The sequence below is a fragment of the Lasiosphaeria miniovina genome (genome assembly GCF_030549165.1).
Source record: "Lasiosphaeria miniovina strain SMH2392-1A chromosome Unknown B0T26scaffold_9, whole genome shotgun sequence".
NCBI classification, from domain to species: Eukaryota; Fungi; Ascomycota; class Sordariomycetes; order Sordariales; family Lasiosphaeriaceae; genus Lasiosphaeria; species Lasiosphaeria miniovina.
In genome coordinates this window covers 958,932-975,358 of record NW_026848228.1, presented here as the reverse complement: position 1 = coordinate 975,358, position 16,427 = coordinate 958,932, and the positions used below count along the sequence as shown (strand labels likewise).

The 16,427-nt window shown below is 54.1% G+C and overlaps 5 protein-coding genes and 1 non-coding gene across 6 annotated transcripts; 3 read left to right on the top strand and 3 right to left on the bottom strand.

Moving 5' to 3' along the window:
* Positions 1–1,209: 1,209 nt before the first annotated feature.
* On the top strand, positions 1,210–4,517 carry B0T26DRAFT_757829 (Utp21 specific WD40 associated putative domain-containing protein; the record flags this gene model as incomplete). The annotated part of the gene is made up of 3 exons (XM_060446313.1): positions 1,210–1,320; positions 1,417–4,111; positions 4,174–4,517. 3 exons carry the CDS (start codon positions 1,210–1,212, stop codon positions 4,515–4,517), a joined length of 3,150 nt encoding a protein of 1,049 aa, XP_060289515.1.
* Positions 4,518–4,685: 168 nt separating this feature from the next.
* On the bottom strand, positions 4,686–7,330 carry B0T26DRAFT_534197 (putative carnitine transport protein). The gene is made up of 6 exons (XM_060435544.1): positions 6,925–7,330; positions 6,740–6,836; positions 6,426–6,677; positions 5,382–6,344; positions 5,143–5,292; positions 4,686–5,049 (listed from the first exon to the last, which is right to left on the bottom strand). Exons 1-6 carry the CDS (start codon positions 7,130–7,132, stop codon positions 5,010–5,012), a joined length of 1,710 nt encoding a protein of 569 aa, XP_060289514.1. The 5' UTR covers positions 7,133–7,330; the 3' UTR covers positions 4,686–5,009.
* An 862-nt stretch (positions 7,331–8,192) lies between these two features.
* Positions 8,193–9,312, top strand: B0T26DRAFT_795561 (uncharacterized protein; the record flags this gene model as incomplete). The annotated part of the gene is made up of 2 exons (XM_060446908.1): positions 8,193–8,211; positions 8,541–9,312. 2 exons carry the CDS (start codon positions 8,193–8,195, stop codon positions 9,047–9,049), a joined length of 528 nt encoding a protein of 175 aa, XP_060289513.1. The 3' UTR covers positions 9,050–9,312.
* A 1,451-nt stretch (positions 9,313–10,763) lies between these two features.
* B0T26DRAFT_t274 lies at positions 10,764–10,851 on the bottom strand. Its single transcript has one exon. It is a non-coding gene; the product is annotated as a tRNA-Thr (tRNA).
* Positions 10,798–12,439, bottom strand: B0T26DRAFT_534145 (uncharacterized protein). The gene is made up of 2 exons (XM_060435543.1): positions 12,062–12,439; positions 10,798–11,994 (listed from the first exon to the last, which is right to left on the bottom strand). The coding sequence occupies exons 1-2, from the start codon at positions 12,202–12,204 to the stop codon at positions 11,145–11,147; spliced, it is 993 nt and encodes a 330-aa protein (XP_060289512.1). The 5' UTR covers positions 12,205–12,439; the 3' UTR covers positions 10,798–11,144.
* Positions 12,440–14,553: 2,114 nt separating this feature from the next.
* B0T26DRAFT_614246 (beta-lactamase-like protein) lies at positions 14,554–15,792 on the top strand (the record flags this gene model as incomplete). The annotated part of the gene is made up of 3 exons (XM_060435951.1): positions 14,554–15,040; positions 15,301–15,385; positions 15,468–15,792. Coding segments are annotated over 3 exons (897 nt in total), but the record flags the coding sequence as incomplete, so codon positions are not given.
* Positions 15,793–16,427: the final 635 nt, after the last annotated feature.

The window sequence follows — 16,427 nt, the reverse complement described above, 5'->3', positions numbered from 1 at the left end:
CCCTGCTTTTGCTCCCGATCTCGCTCTTCTCACTACCTTGAGTAAGGTAGACAAGGTACTGTAGGTGGGTGTACGGATACAGCACTGAAGTGCGCTGTTAGGCTGTGTAGGAAGGCAGGTGCCCCGGATCCAATGTAGTACAAAAAATGGCCAGGCCGCGGCCCAACGATGAACGACCTGGAATTTCTCTTGGGTCAAACCGGCCGGTTGGAGCCTCAGGTACGAATACCCTGGGAATAGAGTCGAATGGGCTGATAGCCGAGGCACAGCGGAAGAAAGAGAGCTGGGAGGAAGTCGGCAGATCAATCAGATTAGGCGGGAAACCCTAGCAGGGCTGGTGAAGGAACAAGGGGCTACGCTGCTGATATCGCAGCGGATCGGCAGTCTGGCGGTTGGTTGGCGGCAGGCGACTTTTTGTTTCTTCGATTTTTAACAAAAATCTGGAGGGGGCGTGGAGGGGCACAACCTTAGGGAGAGAAGCATGATGACGCTGCTGGCATTTGGCTGGCCAGGAACGAATGTGATTGAGGACAGGGGTCCCGTTTCTCTCAGTGGGATGGAAGGCGCCCCGCATCGACCAGGGTACGAAGATGAAAGCCACAAAGAGCGGGGGAAGACGTGATAGCGATGTCGGCTACAGGTCCTTTTTAGCAGTGGTCGTGTTTGAAGTTTCTAATTCACCATTCGGGTTCTATCTTCCAGCTTTCCAGCGCAATCGGATATGGTCCTGGCACTAGAATTCTTCGGGTACGCCTCAGACAGACACTGCATCCTGCATTGTGCGATTCGCCAGTATTGAAGAGTCGCGTGACCATTGCAGCAAATTCGGTTCAATATTTCAATTTTAACTGGCTACTCTCATGCCCTTTCCGGATGCGAGATGCGCGTGTCTGCGGGCGGTCAGAACAACGAAATGCTGGATACTGCTTTGCAAGGGTCCCTGTATCCAATAACCTAAAAACGTTTGCCAGAGGACTGAGGTGGCGGTAGCAGCTTGGACAGGGACTGAAGAATGGGAAAGTGGGGCACTGCGGTGGGGATGGATAAGGAATCAGATAAGGAAGTGTGGCTGAAAATTTATTGGTGAGGCTGTCCAAAAACTTCGAATCGAGAAGGGGAAGGAAGCCATCACCAACCCAAGGCTGAACTGTACTTCATTGCGTATACGAGCTTTGCAAGAGGCTGCCGCGCAGCACCACCACCCTCAAGATGGCTCACTCCAGCCTGGAGCACCAGTCGACAAAGCGCCAAAAAACCAGCTCCGTTGTGAAAGCTGTGCCTGCGGCGAACCGAGGCTCGACCATCTTTGCACCCTTTCGCGTAAATGATGCTTCTCTTCTTCCGCACTTACATCTCTTGCTTTCGATGCTCAACATTGATTCCATGCTGACTGCCAATGCGCGCGCCATGCTCTAGACCATTGGTCTCGTCTCCCCCACCAGCGTGCCCTTCGCGTCCATCCCCCTTGGCAAGACCACCTTCCAGATCACCACGTCCGTCGGCCGCTCCCTCCAGACATACGACTTGAAGCGCGGCCTCAACTTGGTCTTCGTCACGCGTCCGCAGACCCCCACCGATATCACAGCCACATATGCCTGGAAGGAGAAGGTCTTCGCCGCCTGGGGTGACCCGCGCAATGCTGAACCCCACGGCCTCTGGGCCTTCCAGCGCGGCAAGAAGGCCGTCGAGCTCCAGCTGCCTGCCGACCTGGATCAGCCCATCCGCCAGATCCTCATCTTCGGCTCCTGGATTATTGGCTGTGCGCTGACGAGGATAGAAGTGTGGAAGTCGGCCACCTCTGAGCACTACACCACCATCTTCCCCTCTGCTACGAAAAAGGGGGACAATGATTTGACCGGCGGCGTCTGCAACATGCCCACCTTCCTCAACAAAATTTTCGTTGGCCGCGCTGATGGCTGGGTTGAGATTTGGAATGTCAGCACCGGCAAACTCATCTACACCATACTCCCGCCCTCGCCAAACTGCGGGGCCGTCACCTGCATGGAGCCCTCCCCGGCCCTGTCCATGCTGGCTATTGCCTATTCCGAGGGCCCACTGGTCATACAAAACGTACTTACCGACAGACCTGCTTTGCGACTGCATGCAGGCACAAGCGACGCGCCCGTCACATCCATCTCGTTTCGGAGCGATGGCCTCGGAGCCGGCCAGGACGGTCGTGAAGACGGCGTCATGGCCACCGCAACCAGCGTCGGCGGCGATGTGACACTATGGGACCTTAACAAGGGAGGGAGGATAATGGGCGTCCTCCGCAGCGCACACAACCCCCCATCACATGCCGGTGTTCGCGGGGGCATCAGCAAGGTCGAGTTCCTCCCGGGGCAACCGGTGATCATGACGAGCGGGCTCGATAATTCGCTCAAGTCGTGGATCTTTGACGAGGCGCCATTTTCTCCCGTGCCGCGCATCTTGCACACACGGAGCGGCCACGCCGGCCCCGTCAACTGCCTTCAGTTCTTGCCGACCGACTTTGATGGTCCCGAAGCTGGGAATAAGTGGCTGCTCAGCGGTGGAAAGGACAGGAGTTTATGGGGATGGAGTCTACGCCGCGATGGGCAGAGCACGGAACTGAGCCAAGGCAACATCCGCAAGAAGGCCAAGAAAATTGGCATTTTGGCGAGCACCTCAATGGGCCACGGGCCATCTACAACTCTGGACGACCTCAAAGCTCCCGAGATCACCTGCATTGCTTCGTCGCTAAACCGCGATGGCGGTATGGGCGCCATTCCGGGTAAGCAGGCTATATGGGGCAAGGGAGACGACAAGACCAAGCCTTCAAATGCCGAGCTCAGCGGAATGACTGGTTGGGAAAGCGTTGTTACGGCTCATAAGGACGACCCGTGGGCTCGCACTTGGTTCTGGGGCAGGAAAAGGGCTGGCCGGTGGGCTTTCAAGACTGGCGACGGAGAAAATGTGTCAACGGTTGCCATCAGCCCCTGCGGCAGCTTTGCTCTGGTCGGGTCTGCTGGAGGAAGCTTGGACATGTTCAACCTGCAGTCTGGGCGGCACCGGCGACGGTTCCCCTCGAGACTGACTCCCGCACAGTTACGGCAGGTAAAAATGCAGCAGCTGAAAGCGCTCGACACCGTCACTCTACTCCACGAGCGGTCTAAAGCTTCGTTTACCCCGGGGTCCGGGAAGCACACGCGAGCCGTGACAGGCATCGTCGTCGACTCGCTCAACAGATTTGTAATATCGTGCTCGCTGGACGGAACAATCAAGTTCTGGGACTTTGTCACAGGAAACCTGGTTGACGAGATTGACTGGGCACCCATGACACAGATCACCGGATGTCGCTTCCACGCGGCCAACGACCTCATCGCCTTTTCGTGCGATGATAACTCGATTCGCGTAGTTGACATCGAGACAAAGCGGACAATCAGAGAGTTCTGGGGCTGCCGCGATACCATCAACGACTTCTGCTTCTCCAACGACGGCCGATGGGTTGTCGCCGCCTCCCAGGACTCCATCATACGCGTCTGGGACCTGCCAACCAGCCATCTGATCGACGCCTTTCGTCTTGAGAAGCCGTGCACGGCGTTGGCCTTTTCGACCACTGGCGAGTACCTGGCCGGGTCAACGCAGGGCGAGCTCGGTGTGCACCTCTGGACAAACCGGACACTCTTCAAACACGTCCCCACGCGCCAGCTCTCCGAGGCCGAGATTGGCAGCGTCGCCGAGCCCACAGCATCGGGCGAGGGCGGCCAAGGCCTTCTCGAAGCGGCCTTTGACGAGGACGCGGCGCGCGAGGGTGAGGAGGACGACGGCGTTATCGCGGCCCCGGCCCTCGAGCAGCTCAGCGCCGACATGATGACGCTTAGTTTGGTTCCTAAGAGCAGGTGGCAGACCCTGCTGCACATTGACCTCATTAAGCAGCGCAATAAGCCCAAGGAGCGGCCCAAGGCTCCCGAAAAGGCCCCCTTCTTTCTGCCCTCGGTCGGCGGCGCGGGGAGTGGCGGCCTGCTCCCAGCGCCCGCAGAGCCAGGCGAGAGCAGAGTCGATGGCTCCGCTTCCAGGGTCACACAGCTCGACCGCGCCCGCGGCGAGCAGACCTTCAGCGCCAAGCTCTCGGCCGGCGCAGCGTCTGGAGACTGTGAGTAGCATATTCCCATCTATCCAATCTCTAAAAAGTCATACTAATCCAACAACAAAAAGACAACGACTTCATAGAACACCTCAAATCCCTCGGCCCATCGGCCGCCGACCTCGAGCTGCGGTCCCTGTCCATCGGCGACGGCTCGGACAGCGACACCAACGAGCTGCTGCAGTTCATTCGCGCCCTGACGGGCCGCCTCGTCGCCCGCCGCGACTACGAGCTCACCCAGGCCTGGATGACCGTGTTCCTGCGCCTGAACTACGACCTAGTCATGGCCAACGAGAGCCTCCTCGACGAGTTGCGCCTGTGGCGCGAGCACCAGGCCCGCGAGCGCGACAGGCTAGATGCTCTGGTGGGCTACTGCAGTGGTGTGGTAGGGTTCCTCAGGAGTCCGCGGACTTAGGTGGAGAGGAGTTGTACCTTTTGTGAATCATGCATACCCCCTGTGTACACAAATTTAGGTGTCTAGATAGATGTCTAGGATTAGTTGGGTGTGCCATGCTTTTTGTATGTACGGCATCAAATTAAATCAAAACAAATCAGATCGCATCTGTTTATTGAAGAGAATAGATGTTGGCAATTTATTTTGTGTCGCGTAACACTTAGGCGCTATGCATGCCTAACTGGCTATCTCTATGATCTACTCTGCTGCATGTTAACCCATTCACTGTTCGCCTTAGTTTCATGTCATAAACCCAATTGTTTCTCATCCAGCTACACAGGTTGCAATCGAGTGGGAGTTAGCTGCCCCGTCCTAGTTTCTTCCTCTTTCTAGCTCAAATAGTGAGGAAACAAATAAACTAGTCGTGAAATCTTCTAGGTATCTCAGGTAGATATCAAGGCATGTATTTTTCCCGTCTTTGCAGCAACCGAGAAATGCAATCAAGCGTCAAGTCTAACCAAATATCCAATCCAGCAGCCTGTCAAAAGCGTTCCTATATATGTAAACGAAACATGTCAGCTAACAAATTCCGTCCACTCAGACAAAGCATCTCAGTCATCAATTCTTGATGATGATGACGGCGTACCTGGGAGGAGTCGCTACAAACGTGCGCTGATACTCTTCGATCTCGGCAACGTTCTTGATCAGATCGACCTCGCTGGGGCGGTGGATGCGGGTCTTCTTGAGAACTTTCCATCCGAGGAACAGCAGCGGGCAGATGAAGATCATGGTGTATCTGAATTTTGATGTTTCCGCGGTCAGCAAGCTGGAGGGAGTAATCAAGGCCAAGGGGCAGGAGTGCGGAGGCCATGGAAAAGAACGCACGAAAACATAAACGTCGCCACGTCCCAGTTGCCCGGCAGGAACACCGTATACCCGCTGACAAAGGTCATGACGGAGCACCCGGCGAGGCCGTACCAGGCGGCGTAGGGCTGGAAACGGGCCCTGTACGGCAGGGAGCTGCGGCTGATGCCCTGGGCCTTGAGGGCGGCGTGCCAGCACAGGTACGTGATGCAGATGGAGCTGAAGTTGATGAGCTGGGAGGCCGTGACTAGGTTAACGAACCACTGCAAGACGACAGCCGAGTCATTAGAGACCTGCAGGAAGCTGAGCAGAGCAATGGCGAGGACAAGGAGGACGCAGTAGATGGGCACGCCCTTGGCGGTACAGCGGGTGAAGATGGAGTGGGCTTTTCCCTCGAGCGCGAGGCCGTAGAGGGAGCGAGAGGCGCAATAGACGTAGCTGTTGCCGGCTGAGAAGGCGGCCGTGAGCACTATGGCATTGACAATGTCAGGAAGGATGCGGATCTGGAGACGGTGCATGGCCACGACATAGGGGCTGGCGGCGGCACCCGGGGCACCGCTGGAAAATGCCAGCGCCATCTCGGTGTCGTCGTAGGGGACCAAGACGCCCACGGCTAGGGAACCAAGAACGAAGAAGGCTGTTAGGCGATAAAAGACGGCGTTGAAGGCGCGCGGCATAACCACGCGCGGGTTCTCGGCCTCGCCCACCGCCATGGAAACATACTCGGGCCCGGCAATGGTAAAGGAGGCCTGGATCAGGCATTGCAGAAATCCCAGCCACCGGCCCAGGTTACCTTTATGGTACAGTTCGGCAAATGCGCCAGGGTTACTCCAATACCTGAATCCGAAGCGGTCGTGCAAGGGGTTGCCGCCAAGCATGACGATGAAGGTGAATATTAAGAGACCGACGATGAGGACAAACTTGCCCAGTGCGGCCCAAAACTCACTCTCGCCGTACCATTGCACGGCAAGAAGATTGATAAGTCTGAAATAAGAGGACGGGTGTTAGCGAGGTCCAAGTCTGCCAATGAAGAGGGCGGTACGGCAGTGTATCTCTCTAACTCACGCAAACATGATAATAATGATTGTTATGATGGCGCCGACCAGAACAGCATCACTCCAGTAGTGAATGATGACGTTGCACGCCGTGATTTCGAAGGGCACCATGGCCGCCTCAAACACGAAGAAGTTCCATCCCGTGGCGAAACCAAAGGCTTCGTCGACATAACGGCCCGCGAACCGGACGAAGGGCGATGATATGGGCAGATACGTCACCATCTCCGCCATGGACGTGGTGATGGCAAGGATAAAGGAGCACCTGGGTGATTGGTGTCAGCACGTTGACCCGCTCGTGAACAGCAGCCAAGTACTGCCACTTACCATATTGTAAACGCAAGGAACAAGCTTCCCGGACCCCCATTGAGGATACCCCGGCCAATTTGCACGTATAAGGCCGTACCAATGGTGCCTCCGATGCCTTTAAATGGGGTTTTATTAGCACCTTTGGTGGCCTCAGGGAGGAAAAGTGTTCTCAGAGTATGTGGGACTGGAGCTTGGAGACATACCGATCAGTTGGATATGGCGAGATTTCAGGGAGCGATGAGTCTTGTCTCCGGGGGCGTCACTTGAGAGAGAGAGGACGTCGGAGGCCAAGTTCCCGGCTGCCGGCTGCTTCTCGCCATCGCCGACAAAACGTACACCCGATTCTCCCGCTCCTCTCTTGAGGGACGAGTTGGGCGCCTGAGCCTCGACGTCATCCCCCGTCGACACCATTTTGTGTCAAAGGGGAAGGATATAACAAAGGTCCTCGACCCCAAATTTAGATCAGATGGTGTGGGTGTAAGTGTAAACGAATGTACCACGTGTGGCCAAAAGCCCTCAGTATATCTGTTTGAGAAGTAAAGAGAAGAATTCGACGACGAAGCGCATTTGAATGGGTTGTTAGTAAATTGCAGGGCCAGTTATTATGGTTCGCAGATACCAAAGCGATGATAGGTTTGTTTATTGTAAGAAACAAGTCCTGGCTCCAATCAGTTTTGAACAGTTAAATAAGTCTTTGGCTCAAAAAACCCGATGTCTCCTGTCGATATAGCTTTTGCCCTAGCCAAGCGTTTTTGCGGCGTGGCCGTAGATTTGGTTAAGTGCCCTGGTCTAAGCAGGTGGTAGGTGAATGAAGCAAGGGATGACAAGCACGTCACTCAGTTTGTGGCTTCCAAGCTTGGTTTCGACCACAGAAATTGTAAAAAGGGGGAGAGTTCTGAGGCAAAATGGGCGCAAAGTGGGTTCGCCCCGGCCTTGGCTTCCTCTTATGATCGAGCAAATGCATCTTTGCTGTCTTCTTACGTTATGTGTGTGGGTTTGCCGGAACCGAAGGACATTAAAACTCTCCCTCTCCCCTACCCAACATTGAGATGGATCTCAGTGAGCAACGGCGGCAAGTTTGCAGCCCGAGCCAGGCGCCCCCGCTGGAGTCCAGCAACAGATGCGGACCTTTCTTGTGGGTTGTCTCCGCAACGGGGGCGAGTCGCCAAACTTTGTTTTGCTCTTGGCGGTAGGAGCCGTCTAGCATCTTAGGCCACACCTAGGTCACACCAACGGACATTCTTGACCGCCTCGTAGCACGGCCAAAGTAAGGTACGGACTTGAATATAAACGGTGGACTGAGGCAGGTATCATTCCATGCTTCCTGGGTTTTCTAGGCATGCGAGTTCAAAAACATTTTGAAACCAACAGCTGATGGCAGGGCTCAAAGAGAACGGGAGGGGAGGGAAAGAAAGGGCGATGTTGAAGAACAAGTTCAGACAGTCTTGATAAAACAAAAAATTGCAAAACAATGCTCAAGGTGCTGGAAGGTAAGCACCGTGACGTAAATTAAGGGGCGTACCCGACCAAGGTCTACTACTACTGGGAACACAACCCAAGTAGCTCCTGCCTTCTACACGGGGCTGGACTGAACAAAGAACATTGTCAAGGCGCCAAGGGGAAGGCACGAGCTGTTTCTTCCATGCATTCTTTGCAAGCTGGAAGTGAGGCTGGAAGGCCAGTACAAACTGCACTGTTATTCTTTGTTTCTCCAACCCAACTTGTCCGTGCCGGAATCCGATATCCATTATTTAAAAACGGCAAAAACGCCAGCCATACGAAGTACATCGGAACACAGCCATTTGACCTAAAGACGCAGACTTGCCCGATTGGACCGGTTCGACGTCTAGCAACATAACGTACCCCATTTATGTTCTCGTCCTCGCTCCCACGCTCGACGACGGCGCCGAAGATCAAGATACAGTTAGACGGCCAGCCCAGCCGCTAGCTACCACGCTAGCAATGTGCACCGGATACTCGGTCCAGGTGGTCTGCGGACATACCCTCATGCATTTCGCGACGCGCTGCCTCAAGAACTGCGCTGCCCCAGAAGGGCCCGTCAGTTTCATCCACGACACGTGTGCAAAATGTCACCCGGAATTTGTCATGAAAAATATTCGCGAGCGGTACTACACTGAACGCGAAAGGATCATGGCACGCTACCGTCACGCTGTCAGCTACAATCTCGGCGACGAAGCCGAAAGGTTGACTCAAGTTCTCGAGGACCTAGAGGATACTTGCAGAAAGAATATTGCCGCTGCAAAGTTCTTTAGTATAGGCCTCCAACCGGACGAGGTTATCTTCCCTGGAAACCCTGAGCAAGAGTAAGGCGTCTCCAGCCCCCGTCTGTTCCTCCAACCTTTGCATGCAAGTGCTGAAATCTCCGGGCCCGATATTCCACCAATGACGAATGTAAATAATACACAGTTTACCTACCTACCCTGTCTCTTAACCCCAATGCTTCGCTATATGAGTTTTTACCTAAATATTCTAATAATAGAGATATTTCCACTTCACCTGCCTTGATGGCCCCTGACAACTCACACTAACATGGAAGACGGCGGGACCCTAAATTCATGCTACCCGGGTAATACACACTATAAAACTACCGCAGTGCTCTCATCTCTTCTCATCCTGATGCTGCTGCTGCTTCTCTTCCAGCGGCACATTCTTCCAATCCTCCCCCTAGCCCCCTAGAAACCCCCAATAGTCCTCAGAGAGAGACAAAACCGGTTAGCTGACAAGTTGCTGCTTCTACTAGTCCCCGAAATACTCTAAACAACGTCGAGAGGCACTTTCAGATCGTCGAATTGCAGGAGAGCATGCCGAAATTGAAGATAGCCTCTAAAGAAGTTTAAACCTCCACGCGTTCCCAGGCATTGCGAATCGACACGCACGGAGCCTGCGGCGGTTTTGCTGTCGAGTCAGATTTACCTCCGCCCCCAACTTCTCGGGTTGGCACGGAAACATTGGATCTGACGTTTAGGCCGGAGGTTGTCGCCTCACCTGCTGGCATGGATACTCCTTTGGCTGTTGCAGCAAGTTCTTTTGCGATTTGAACCCTAGCTCAGGGACAGCGACGGGCATGCCGTTGTTGGGTTGTAGTTAAGCGGCAACGGGTCTTTGTATTCCCGGCATTTGTACTGAATATTCCTAGTTCTGTGTTGTATTTGTGTTAGCGAAGACAGTACTGCTGTCGCTGGTATACTTCCTCTTTTTGCAGTTATATTCGAAAAAGCGTGTTGTTGAACTGTCGTGCCCAGGGCCTGCTGGTGCCTGAACGTGAGGAGACTGTTACGAGTTTTGTGTGTATGCCCTGAAGTGAAACTGCTGTTGTTGTTGAGAATTTAGGGACTGATGGCGGTTCTGTTGCTGAGCCCCTTGTTGTGATTGCTTATTGAGATGCGGGAGACATCGTAACTTGAGACGGTATCCTGTGATATCTAGGTCGGAAACTGAAAAAAACCGATGGGGAGTGGAGAAGTAGATAATTATGAGCGATGTAACTCCTTATAGAGTCATTGATATCCCGCTGGTGTCCTACCATCAACAGAAGGGTATGTAAGTAGCTCGTCACCGAGGAAATAAAAGTAAATAAATCAACTATCTATCTATTATAACAACGTCTTCTCAAAGAATAAATTAATTCCAAAAAGACAGTCCTCGATTCTTCACGAAAGTGCAAGTCAAAAACTTACACATCATAACAGAACTACATCGATTGTCTGAGACTCTGAGGAGCGATCGACTAGAGCAGAACGAAAGCAACTAAACACTCCCATAGCTAGAAGTCGGAGATGTAACTAACTGTAACTTAACACTGCGCCTCTAGGGCACGCAGAAAAGCGGCTTCAAAGCAAGTAACCGTATGGTTGCCGGTGCCTGGCTCAATTATATATAATGTGTCACGACACACGGCACGACCACACTTCAGGACTGGAAGAAAGTAGGAGTTGAAAAGTAACGAGCTACAACAAAAAGACGAGGAAAAAAAGTAAAAAGGTAAACTATGCCAACTGTTGTCCTTAGAAGCATGAATCGCTGCTCACACTCAGATTTGAACTGAGGACCTTATTATTAAAGATGTAAATCTCTACTAGTAATACGCTCTACCCCTGAGATTTGTGTTTGTTGATGGAGTCCAAACTGAGTATTTAAAAAGCAAAGCCGCAACAACGAGCCTCTGTGCGCGTATTGAAGAATATTTCTCTCGGCGTCTCAATGGAGATGATATTTTGTACATGAAGGGTTCCAATGGAGTACAAATGAGTAAAAAAGAATATACACGCAAATATGCTTTCAAGGACAGGCTTTCCTCGAATCACTGAACAAACATGAGGGTGATGAGCTCCCTAGCAATGCTATAAAGATAGACCATATGCAATGGAAATATTACATTGATAGCTCCACATCCCAAAAACTTTTAGCCGCGAAGCAAGCCAACAAAGCCACCGGCACCAAAGGTGGCGGCAATCGTGATGAAGCTTGATGTAGAAAAGAGTGATAGGCCGCTGATGCCGTGACCTGAAGTGCAGCCGCCGGCAATTCTCGATCCAAGGATCATAAGGAAGCCGCCAATGCCGGCGTTCAAGGGCGAAATGGTAGTCGGCGAGACTTGGCCGAACACGGGGACGGCGCGGGTCAGGGCGAAGGCACCGGCAATCATGCCCGCCGAGAAGAGCATGTTGTTGTAGCGCTTGGGGACCCCGCCGTTGCCCCTGCACACACCCAGGAACCAGTCGCCAGCCTCCTCGTACGAGGTTGACGTGCCCACCAGAGATTTCCTCAGGACCACAGACAGCAGCTGGGCCGCGCCGATGCAAAGACCGCCGACGACGGGCGAGATCTTGGCTTCTGGGCCGAGGGACGTGAACGAAACGGCGGCGCCGATAATGGCGGCAAACATCAGCTCGAGACCGACGAGGGCAGTTGTTCGGCTGGCTCCCAGAGTCCCGTAGACAGTCAGGAACTTCTTGTCCTCGGGGGAGGACTGGGGGAGGCGCTTAGGGGTTTGCGACAGATAGGGCTGGAGGAAGCCGGTCCAGACGATGCCGGCCAGGACGGCGCCCTGGAAGGCGTAGAAGCCGGAGCGGACGCCGGCGCCGACCTGAGCCAAGACGGTACCGGGGCAGGCGCCCGACAGCATCATGCCCGTCCCGAGTAGCATGCCGCCGAAGACATTCCCATCCCACTTGGCGAACAGGCCGACCGAGGAGAAGCTGCGGGGGCTAAGCTTGAGGTAGCCAAGAGATTGCGCAGCCGTAACGATGCATCTGGTTGGTGGCTGGTCAGCGGCAGTGATAACGCGATAGGGGCAACAGGGTGCGAATGTCAACATACGTGCTGGCGGCCGCGGCGGTTAGAAAGGCTTGAATCATATGGAAGTTCTCGAATTTGAGCTGCGACACGATGACGCTGGGCTGGAAGACGCCCGAGGCCGTCAACGCGGCACCGAGGGCGGCACCTGATAGGAGAGAATTCATGATGGGTTCGTTCGTGTTGACAACAGGGGATTTTGAGGTTTGTGGGATTGTCTTGAGAGCTTTGCTCTCTGGTCCACCTCTTCGGGATAAGAGAGAACTTGGTGGTTTTTGGTGTCACTCCAAGGCCGATGCTGTTTCTTTTTCTTTTCTTTTTCTTCAAGCGACAGTTGAATAGAAAGTGCTGCTAAGCCACTTGAAGGATAGCAAGAAACGACTTTGGATCTCCCATGATGACGGCGCTGTCTAGCCCTGCCGTTGCCAAGAGCCTCTGGCTTAAATAACTCGGCATGCGGCGATTGTTTGCAGAGACTTGAGAGGGATGTCCTTGCACGGCCTTGTGTCAATCGTGTTCAAGTCGGGGACCTGGAGACTTTTGCCAAACGCTAGTGTAGCTCTTCCACCCGTTGTTGGAGGGTCGGGGGACTGAGGCGAGATCATGTGGAAAAGGGCTGGGAAGGCACGATGAAGACATGGCGGGCGCGCACTTGCCCGCTTCGCGCCGTGTGTGTGTGGTAGGCGTGCGTGTGCATGCGTGCCATTTCGAGGAGAATTACGAAATGAAGAGCGGCGATCCCAGATTCGTGGATTTGGGTTTAGCTTCAGCTTGGGGCGCCTTTGGTGGCGCTCGCCGCTCAACAAGAAAGACCACGGGACGAGGAAGTCCAGCGTGAGCTTGGTCGGACCCAGGTACCCGGTACTTCTAGATGTTCCTCGCCAAGCAAGCTAATCAAGCCCAAGCGCATTATTTCCAGGTTGCGATTTCCTTTTAGGGGCAAGACTTTCCAAGGGTCCATCCACATCCGTCACAATCTCCCCACAAATATGGCAGTTCTAACCTAGAATCCAGGGATTTTGGTTCCTTCCTTTCCATTCTATTTCGACTTCCATCTCGATGGCGCCTTTCGGGCACCAAGCCCGAAAAGCATGGCAGGTTATCACGTTATCAAGGCGCTGTCGCGCTGCGGGCGCCTCGTCGGACAGGTCTCGTCTCTTCTGCACGGCATTTTGAGATGGGAATAGCTCAGTTTCCGTTATCGGGCACCTCCAGACTCGACTACGACGCCCAGCACCGACAGATAAATATGCACACTTCTAGTACTACACTAACCACCCACTTGGACCACGAACAAAGGCAGTGGCCGGCATTTGTGTCAACCGCGGGGACCTCCCAGGAACCGCTAGCCCCATACCTTGCGTTAGGTCTCCCCCGTGCTTTACGGAGCAAGGACCTTGGAACACCTGCTGTGGTCAGTGGTCACCGATGGGTAAGAAAGCAAGTACGAATAGTGCCGGCATGAAGACGAGAAAGGAGAGACAGCTTCCATTTGTTCCATATTGTCTCACTTTCCATGTCTTACTTGACGCACATGGCGTGTTTTATTTCCCGGCCCAACCAATTGAACGAGTCTAGATTCTCCCCACGCGGGACCATCCAACCCACAAGCGATGCAATGTGCTATCCATGGTCGGCGATCTGCGGATAAGGATTTACGTGCGCTGTGGGTAGCAGGTACATTCTACAACAGATGCCTCAGGCGCCATCTCGGGCTCCCGGAATAAACTGGAGATGACATCCCGGTCGATTCCTCGCCAACTTCCCGGCATCACTCCTGCATTGCCTCCCGGGGACCCGCTATTCACTTCCCTACCTCTCCCTGGTCTCGTCGCCGAACAACAATGCGTGTCGCCGAGCAGCAGCTCTCTCTTCCCTTGTCACATGGATAGAAGGATCAAATGCTTACCTTGCGGACAGCACAGCATCCAATGCCCATGTTGGTGACTCCATGGGAGTTCTTCTATGGGAGAAACTTGCGTAGGCGTTCGTTCTCTGTTCAATCTTTTCGGGGATGCTACGATGGCATTCGGGTAGGGCTCTCCCTGTCAATATCTTGTCATTTGAAACGGTCTTTCTCAAAGACACTGGAATGCCCAAACTCTAAACGAGCCTTCCTTTGTCACCTTGTCCCGTTTGCGGATTTGGTCAGGCGCTTGGCAAGCATGCTTCGCCCTCCTTGCTCTCTCTGTGTGCTGGGTGTGGCATGACAGTCGGGCACAATGCAGGTCGGCGACTTGGACGAGATACGCACCCAATCGTGAGCATATTAGGAAAAGAAGGAGTTGCCAGGGTAATGTTCGTCGTCTACTTAGCCTCGTCCACGCAGTAAGCCGACCAAGAGCAATGTCCCCGATCTTGCAAGGGCCTGACATCGAGCTGAAGATGGTGGTGTGTATATAATAAGTATTATTTTGAACGAAGGAGGCATTTCCAAACCATGTTGATACCCTCGCGACCTCAGCGTACGCAACAAACATCCCCCTTTGTGAAACACGAACACTCTCGAGATAAGCATGGCTTCCTCTGAACCTATTGTCCACGCGTGCTTCGAGTCGAACACTGGCACCTGGCAATACGTGGTTGCCGACCCTGCCTTCAAAGCTGCAGTCATCATCGACCCGGTCCTCGACTTTGACCCGGGCAAAAACGCCATTTCCACCGAGACGGCCGACGGCTTGCTCGCCCTGGTCCGGGAAAAGGGGTACACGGTGGAGCGGCTGCTCGAGACGCATGCACACGCCGACCACCTGACTGCCGCCAAGTACCTGCAGAGCCGGCTGCTGTCGTCAGACTCCAAGCGGCCCCAGGTGTGCATCGGCCGGCGGATCGGCGAGGTCCAGGACCGCTTCGCCAAGCGCTACGGCATCCCGCGCGCCGAGTGCGACGGCGCCTTTGACGGGCTCTTGGACGGCGACGACGTCTTCCAGGTCGGCCAACTCCAGGCCAAGGCTATTCACCTTCCGGGACATACCCCAGACCATATGGGTTACATGATTGGAGGTTCGTGCTTCTTTCGCCCTCCCGCCTGCTTGTTGCTGCGTTGTTGTGGTGTTGGGATATCTAGCTGTGCCAGAGCATCTCAGAACTTGGGGGTCCAGTCACACTCGTTCTTCAAGGGGCCCTGTAAAGCATGCAAATGGTTCCCTACAAGCACACCCGTTCGCATCCAAGAAGAAGACCTGATCACTCGTGACTACTTGAGAACTATGACCAATGTCCCCGCCAGACAAGAGCTAACACCAGCCCCTTGAATCTTACAGCAAACGTATTCTGCGGAGACTCTCTTTTCAATAGCGACGTGGGCTCTGCGCGATGCGACTTCCCCGGCGGCGATGCGCATGAACTGTAAGAACCCCCCCCCAACCCCCCCCCCAACATCCCCCTTTTTTTTCTTTCCCAAGTCCACTTGTAACTCCCACACCAACAGCTACAACTCCGTCGCCAAGCTCTTCTCCCTGCCAAAGCACTATAAGATCTGGACGGGCCACGACTACCCGCCGGGCGGGGGCGCACGCGGCGAGCCGCTGGCGTACATGACGGTGGGCGAGCAGAAGGAACAGAACAAGCACCTCAAGGCGGGGACGGCCGAGGACGCATTTGTGAGCTGGCGCGAGGGCCGCGACGCGGCGCTGGCCGAGCCGCGCCTGATGCACCAGGCGCTGCAGTTCAACATCCGCGCCGGCAAGCTGCCTGCCCCGGCGGACGGCGGCGGCGGGGACATGTTGCTGCACGTCCCGGTCAAGATTGTTGGGGAGGTGGCGGCTTGGTGATGACTCCCGTAGTTTCTTTTCTTTCTCCCTTCTTCTTGTTTTCTCCTCACGCTACTTCGATGCCTTTCTATTTTTCTTTTATTTGGAGTCTTTTACTCTTTCATTCCACTCCGTCTTCTTTTTTTCCGGCCGTCATGAAGGTCTATAGCTCGCTAAACCACTGTCCTGCTGCCTACCTGCCTCCTACGGCGTATATCTACTGCCTTGGCTTGACTAGACCTTCGTGTGGTTTAGAATGACCCCTAATTCTCCCCTCCATATCTCAACTATCTTGCTCCAAGTTCGCTCCTATTTGAGTGCAAATCGCTTCCCTAACAGAGTCTCAAATGACACTCACAGTCAGCAGCAATTAATGACATGTCCTAGTTCCACCTCGTCAGACATAGCCAACCCATCTGCGCACTCCAATACTGGGTCAATGGCAGCGCATCAGGAGGCGCACGTATATATTAGGCATCAAGACACGCAAGACGACAACGTCGACAACCCCGAGATCTCAAAAAAATTTATATTGGTATTGCATCTCAGCCAGGGTCGTCTACCAGTCAGTGACGACGGGGTAGTCCTAGCGAATAGGCAAATCCTATAGAGCTGCAGAGAGAACGCGCAAATCGAAA

Bases quoted from the DNA above. Each gene is read 5' to 3' on its own strand.
- B0T26DRAFT_534145 (XM_060435543.1), bottom strand. From the start codon at position 12,204: ATGAATTCTCTCCTATCAGGTGCCGCCCTCGGTGCCGCGTTGACGGCC. The intron at 11,995-12,061 runs GTATGTTGACAT...GCCACCAACCAG, and splicing joins ACCGCCGCGGCCGCCAGCAC to ATGCATCGTTACGGCTGCGC.
- B0T26DRAFT_534197 (XM_060435544.1), bottom strand. From the start codon at position 7,132: ATGGTGTCGACGGGGGATGACGTCGAGGCTCAGGCGCCCAACTCGTCC. The intron at 6,678-6,739 runs GTAAGTGGCAGT...CCAATCACCCAG, and splicing joins TTCCTTGCGTTTACAATATG to GTGCTCCTTTATCCTTGCCA. The intron at 6,345-6,425 runs GTGAGTTAGAGA...CTCTTATTTCAG, and splicing joins ATCATTATTATCATGTTTGC to ACTTATCAATCTTCTTGCCG.